The sequence below is a fragment of the Phaethon lepturus genome, unplaced genomic scaffold, assembly GCF_000687285.1.
Source record: "Phaethon lepturus isolate BGI_N335 unplaced genomic scaffold, ASM68728v1 scaffold45733, whole genome shotgun sequence".
NCBI lineage: Eukaryota > Metazoa > Chordata > Aves > Phaethontiformes > Phaethontidae > Phaethon > Phaethon lepturus.
In genome coordinates, this window is record NW_010530633.1 from 672 (window position 1) to 7,661 (window position 6,990).

Consider the following 6,990-nt stretch of genomic DNA (forward strand, 5'->3'; position numbering starts at 1 on the left):
GGGGCCTGCACCCGCTGTGTAGCAGGCCCCGTCCCCCAGCACGGAGGCTTGCCGCAGCCCTCCCACCTCGCTTGCAGAACTGCTCGGCCACGAAGGGGAACTTCCTGCGCAGCTCTGGGCCGTATCCTGAGTCCATCGACTGGAGGAAGAAGGGAAATTACGTGACACCCGTGAAAAACCAGGTGAGGAGCGTGTCGCATCAGTGACGCACCAAGAGCAGGCCGGCACAGGGGCTGACCGCTGCAGGCGGGGCACCGTGCCAGGAGGAGGAGAGCTGGGGCGTGCGTGCCCACAGGGAAACAGGCCCCTCCATGGCTGGGGCAGGGGGAGGCCGTGGGCCCTTGGGCAGGGGATGAGTGGAAGGCAAAGCCTGGCTGCCGGCAGGGAGTGCAAGTGCTCGCTGTGCTCCTGGCTGCCCTTCTGCCCCAGCGTGTTGGGGAGGCCAGTGACCCTGTGGCACATTATGGAGCAGTCCCCCTCCGGTTCCTAATGCAGGGCCCCTGCGGGAGCTGCTGGACCTTTTCCACCACGGGATGTTTGGAGTCTGCTATTGCTATTGCGACGGGAAAGCTCCTCTCTCTGGTAGGAGATTTTCCTCTCCTGTGCACTGTCAGCAAGTCCTGCCTCCGGCTCTCTGCCGGGGCTGCCGGCGAGGCCAGGCTGCCCCTGTCGGCCAGGCTGCTCCTGTCTGGGACAGCCACCGGCTGCTTGTTCCAAGGCTGGCTGTACATCACTGTGTGCGGCTGCAGCAGGCACCCTCGCCTGCAGACCCCTTGCACAAGCTCCTCACAAGCCATGCAGAGCTTGCTGGGGGAGGCGCAGTGTGGCGTGGCCGGGAGCTCTCTGTGCCCAAGGGCATGCCTGTCGCCATCCCCTCTTGGGGTCCGAGTGTCCTGCTGCTCTGGGCTTGGGCAGGGCCCTTCTCGGAGCAAGACGAAACCGGAGGGGCCGGAGGCTGGTGGGTCTCTGTCATGGGAGCTGGTGAGATTAGCTAGAGCTGTGTCTGGTGCTGCCAGCCGGCAGGAGCTCCTTGCTGCAAGCAGCATGTTGTGAGAGTGTTTATTTTTAAGCTCCCAGAGGATTTATATTCTCAAAGAACCAGAAAGACGGTAGCCACTTACATGACTTATCAGAATAACTGAGGGTTGGGTGTAAGTGTTAAAAATAAGCTTGACCTTCGAAAGAGATCCCAGCCAGTGCTCCCGTGAGTGGGACAGTGTCCCAGCAGGCGTGGGGAGGAATGCCTCTTGAAGCCAGAGCATCCTGGGCTGCCGGCTCCATGTCTTCCTTGTCCTGCTCCTTGGGATGTGGAGCCGTGCAGCCAGGTGAACAGCCAGCTGCAGGGGTAACGCCAGCGCGCTTTGGCTGCCCGCTGTGCGGGTTGCGTTCTGTCTCACTTAATTCCAAATGCGGGTATTGAGTATGTGCTGACTCAGAAAACTTTTCTGTAGGCGGAACAACAGTTAGTTGATTGCGCCCAGGCTTTTAACAACCATGGCTGCAGTGGGTAAGTAATAAAGAACGGAAATAAGAGTATCTTATGTTCTATGGTTGACAGCCTTCCTGAAGATCTAGTGTCAGGATCCTTCCAGATCTTGAAAAGGGTTTTGATTCCCCTTGGCTGAGGCGTGTCAGGGAAACCAGTTTTGGGTTTGGTTTGGTTTTGTTGCTTATTTTAATTTTGCCCTCCTTAGAGGTTAGAATGTTTCACTAAATCTCCAGCATTTCCTAACCTCTGTTGTTCTTCTTGTTTATTAGTTTTTATTCTGATACTTGTTTTGTTACAATGTCTTCTGATATCGCAGTCACGGGTGCTACGGAGCTAGGCTTTAACACGCTCAGGGAAAAGAAGGGGAGTTTTATCTGTCGCTCTGCTCATGGGTCACGCGCATCTCATGGCGCTTTAAGGAACCCACAGAAACCTCTGCTTCCCCTTTGGTAAATTCCTACTGGCATTGATAGAGGAGGCAGAAAATAAAGCTTTCTGAAATCTTATGCTTTCTGTAGGGTAAGTGGTCCCTGAGGAATGTTCAGAGAGCTGAGCAACACCACTCTGGCCGCTTTTTATTTTCCTCGTGACTCTTCCTTAGTCCTCTCCTTGTGAGCACGCCCTGATCACGCTCCCCTTTTCTTGCCTCTGTGAGACATGCTCCCCGGAGCGGGCCAGGGAAGGAAGCAGCTGCTTGCTGGAGATGTGGGTCCCTTGTCCTCCCCTGTGCGGTGTAGCTGGGGACCCTGGCCAGGCACAGAAAAACACCTTTCAGTGCGCGAGGCTGCAGAGCTGAGCTGGCACGGCTGGTGCTGTGTGGGTGAAGTGGCCTCGCGCCTTCAGGGCTCCTGTGTTGGCATTCTCCCCTGAGGATTAGGCACCCCTGAGAATGAGGTCTTTCCATGCCTGTGTAGGACCATGCCAAACAGCGTGATGGGCTAGGCCAGGAGTCCCAGACAGGGAGATACTGCAGGAACAGACTGGCGTTTATGCCTTTAGAGATCTGGGATACATGCTGTCCTTCCCTTTCCCCCCACTTTGTGGGAACAGTCTGTAGGACTGCAGGGGAAGGCTGATGGCTTTGCTCTACAGAAGCTGCAACATTACCATCCTAATTAATCTGCATTCTGGCTATGTTGTCTTGCAGGGGCCTGCCAAGCCAAGCCTTCGAATACATATTGTATAACAAAGGGCTCATGGGGGAGGACACCTACCCGTACCGGGCCGAGGTATTTCCAGCGCAGCTCAGGCGCGTTTCTGCAGCGGCAGAGCAGGGTCCAGAGCAGGCTCTAACACCGGTTCCTTTCTGTCTGCACAGAATGGCACGTGCAAGTTCCAGCCAGAGAAGGCTATTGCGTTTGTCAAAGATGTTATCAATATCACGCAGGTAAGGCCGCGAGGGTTGTGTTTCCAAACTTCGAGGGCTGTGCCAAGTCTGACCCAGAAGGTGCTCGGGTGCCCCGAGGTGTGCTGGGCTCTGCAGTGCAAGCTGCAGCCTGTTTGCTCTTTGGAGTGGAGCGAGCCGCTGGCGGGCACACTCCTCCTCTCCTGCACACCGCTGACACCCTTTTCTGAAGGTGGCACCAATGAAGTGCTGTAGCCAAATACAGGCACTAGGTCTCTGCCTGCTTTCCACAGTGGGTGCACCTCCAGGCCATAGGAAAGTAGAAAAGAGAAGGCTCTGGGGAGACCTTATTGCAGCCTTCCAGTACTTAAAGGGGGCTGATAAGAAAGATGGGCACAGACTTTTTAGCAGGGCCTGTAGCAATAGGACAAGGGGTAACGGTTTTAAACTAAAGGAGGGTGAATTCACAGTAGACATAAGCAAGAAGTCTTTCACCATGAGGGTGGTGAAGCATTGGCCCAGGTTGCCCAGAGAGGTGGTCGATGCCCCATCCCTGTACACATCCCAGGCCCGGCTGGACGGGGCTCTGAGCACCCTGATCTAGTTGAAGATGTCCCTGCTCGCTGCAGGGGGGTTGGACTAGATGGCCTTGAAAGGTCCCTTCCAACCCAAAGATTCTATGATTCTGTGAATATCTTGGTTCTTGTCTCTCAATGCACGCAGCACTTGTTTCCTTGCCTGCAAGCAGAAAGCCAGGGTTAGCCATCCCCACTGTGCTCTGACTGCTGGTCTGGGCATCATGTCTGCTCCCAGTGTAATCAGGAGATAAATGACCCTGGGATCCTCTTCTTGCAGTATGACGAGGATGGCATGGTAGAAGCTGTGGGGAAGCACAATCCGGTGAGCTTTGCATTTGAGGTGACGGGTAACTTCATGCACTACAGGAAAGGAGTCTATTCAAAGTGAGTATTTCTGAACCTGGGAAGTGAGGGTGAGGGGACGTGTAGGGCTGCAATCACTCACATGCCCATTTCTCCTGCTTTGCGGCACTGGACACAGGGACTCTGGACTGCATTCTTGCTTTTTCTTTTAAACAGAAAATAACAAACATAAGTAGACTGAGCCTTGATGGCCTGATTTCCCAGGGGGGTGAGAGCGCAGCACAGGAAAGAGGGAACAGTGTGCTTGCAGCCAGTTTACTGCTAGGCACCAGTCCAAGCTGAAGACCAGACTGTGTTTGGAATGAAACTCGGCAAGTCAGTGAGCTCAGGAGATCCTCCTGCAGCCCTGCCACAGAGCTGGGGGAAGCCTGTCCCAGTGCTGATGTGTGTGTCAGTGTCTGCGCTGTGGATGCTCGCAGGGACAGCCCAGATGAACATGTCTGGTTTAATCAGTGTAAGCCCTAGCCAAAGTAAGTTTTCCGTGGGACTCAGGTGGCTCTTCCAGTGCTAGACCACAGAGGAGTGGTGGTGAGCAGTGTAGCTGCCTTCACGCTGCCCGACACTTGAGCTGGTACATTTGCAGGTTGCGTTATTAAGGTACCTGCATCGCTGTTCTCTGCAGGGCAGGCAGGTCCCTGAGCACCTCGTGCCAATCCCTCTCTGCAGCTGGATGTTGTCAGAAAAGTAGCAGAGATGAAAAATTAGTTTGAGACATAAGTGACCTAGCAGGAGAAAGTCTCAAGTGTTGTGTCAGCTCTGTAGCTAAGGCAAAAAGGTACTTAAAAGGATGATTATTATATTTTGGAAAGTCTATGGAAGCTAACTGCGGCACGATAGGTTTCTATTTCCTATTTCAAGAAATGGGAAAAGTGCATGTTTGGAGAGAACAAGAAAAATACTTTGGAGTAATGAATCCTCAGTCACGTAGAAATGCAGGGAAAATTAAACTAAGACTCTAAGCATGAGTGATTTGCCCCAGGGAGTAGCATGGGAACGAGTAAGCAGCGTGGCAAATTTGAGTGGCTTTGCTGTTGCAATAAAGACAGTAATCTCAAAGTCAACTGCCAGCAACAGGCAGATGTAAGGTGTGAAAGTAGGCGGATGGTCAAGATACGTTGTAACAGGATTCCACTCTGCGGAACATGCCAAGTAAAGTGATCTTGTAGATTCATAGTCTCGGGTAGATCTAAAATCAGAGTGTATGAAGTAATTGATGCTCCAGTGGTTTCAGCTATGCTCCCCAGACCAACTATTACCAGATTCAAGAAAAGTAAATCTATTGTGGGGATTATTGATCTTTCAGTTAATCTGCAATTTCAAAATGTTTAAAAATAGGTGCTGTAGAGAGGGGAGCTTGTACTGTGTGTTGTCTTGTTTTACATCACAGGCAGCAACTTTCATCAGGTGCAATTTAAAAGCTGGAAAATCAGAGAAAAGACAAAGAAATGTGTATTTAGACTGAGGAACTTGCCATTTGCTTTGCAAAATGTGGAACAGGACCCCTGAACTTTGGGGCAGAACAAACCACTACTGGGATGTACTAAGAGCTTCTGGTTTTCATTGGAAAAGTTCCTTTGCTCAGTTTTTTCATTGTAGCTCACTCTTGTGTGACAATGTTGATGTTAATTCTGAACAAAAGGCCAGACCAGGTGCTCAGATCAAAGGTCAATGTAGCCTATTGCCCTGACTTCAGATACGGCCAGTAATAACTTCTGAGTGAGAAAACGGAGCAGCTTCCCTCCCTGCTCTCCACAACTGGAAGTTCAGGGTATCCATTAGTTCTTTTTGTAGTTGGAGCACAATCAAGAATGCTGGTTAATCCATGATTAATTATAGGCTGGCTTTTCACGTAACAAATCTGTATTATTTTTCCTTTTCTTTGCAGCCCACGATGTGAGCACACTCCTGACAAGGTGAACCATGCAGTCCTCGCTGTGGGGTATGGAGAAGAGAATGGGACTCCTTACTGGATTGTGAAGAACTCCTGGGGCCCGCTGTGGGGCATGGATGGGTAAGGAGGTCCCAATGCTACCAGACCCACCATGGTCCCCCTGTTCCTGGTAAAAGGACAGTCATGGGCATGGGATTCCACTCACCCTCATCAGCCCCCAGGTCGCCCTTATGCTCTCAGGCTGAAATTTCGCAGCTGTTTCATACTCTGGGAAGAGGCAGGGGAAATCATCCTAGCCTCGGCAGTGAAGGAGACATGGCTCTACAGACCAGTCCTGGGGTGATCAGTTTGAGCAGATCCCGAGATCAGTAGACCTGCCGTTGTCACCAGGGGCTTGGCCAGTGCGTGCAGAGCCGCCATACCGCTGGTTTGCCTGGTGCCAGGAGAGCACCGTGCCTCTTCCGTGGTTACACGGCCAGAGAAGAACAGGTTGTGCTGGGAGTGAGTTTTCACTCCAGCTCCACGAGTATTTCCTGCTGCAAGTGAAATTTTTAAGAGTCAGGAGCTAACTCTGCTAGTTTGTGATGTAAGGGGGCCAGGGAATAGCATTGCCTGGCTAACTGCTGGTGGTAATGGCTCTGTCACAGGTGTTTGCTCCTTGCACGGGCATGAGAAAGGAGCTGGCACATAGTAAGAGCAGTGGCCTTACACCAGTTATCTGTCGTGCTGACTCTGCCGGAGTAGGGAACACTCATTCATACACATTTCTTTCTCTTTTTAGGTACTTCCTTATTGAACGTGGCAAGAATATGTGTGGTCTTGCTGCTTGTGCATCTTACCCGGTTCCTCAGGTGTAGGAGGAGAGTGCAGGCTGGGGAAAGTGGGCATAGGAAAAGGAACAACTAATTGCATATGAATTTCTAAAAGCTACAATCAAGAAAGTGGGAACAAGATGAAATAACAGGCTGCTGATCTGCTGAAAGTTGTTATCTGCAGGCGGGTTCCTCAGCTTGCACATAGCTTCTTGCAGTAGGTCTTCCTGCTCGTGCCTCCCGTCCCCAGCCAAAAGCAAGCGTGCTCCTGCATCGAGAGCCAGACTCCCACCTTCTCCTCCCGGCTGCGGTGCGCTTGCGGCGTGCCTGGCTCGCCCCGTCCAAGCCAAGGCCCCGCGCCTCTGCTGGGGTGTCAGCAATGGGCAGGGGTGCTGTTTGGGCGGTGGAAATGCCACACAGTTACCTGATTATAAGATGCTCCCCCAACAAAGCTCAGCCTTTCCTCAGGTGACCATGTCCCAATCAACAGATGTGACTTCTAGGGACTTTTT

At 52.2% G+C, this 6,990-nt stretch overlaps 1 protein-coding gene across 1 annotated transcript in view; it reads left to right on the forward strand.

Moving 5' to 3' along the window:
• The window catches only part of CTSH (cathepsin H), a gene marked incomplete at its 5' end in the record, with an annotated part of 7,188 nt that extends 665 nt beyond the window's left edge, over nt 1-6,523 (forward strand). Inside the window, 8 exons of the mRNA XM_010284314.1 lie at nt 78-182; nt 496-582; nt 1,452-1,507; nt 2,637-2,718; nt 2,808-2,876; nt 3,690-3,796; nt 5,661-5,786; nt 6,448-6,523. Coding sequence (XP_010282616.1) covers nt 78-182; nt 496-582; nt 1,452-1,507; nt 2,637-2,718; nt 2,808-2,876; nt 3,690-3,796; nt 5,661-5,786; nt 6,448-6,523 — 708 coding nt within the window. The remainder of the gene's footprint in view (nt 1-77; nt 183-495; nt 583-1,451; nt 1,508-2,636; nt 2,719-2,807; nt 2,877-3,689; nt 3,797-5,660; nt 5,787-6,447) is intronic.
• Nucleotides 6,524-6,990: the final 467 nt, after the last annotated feature.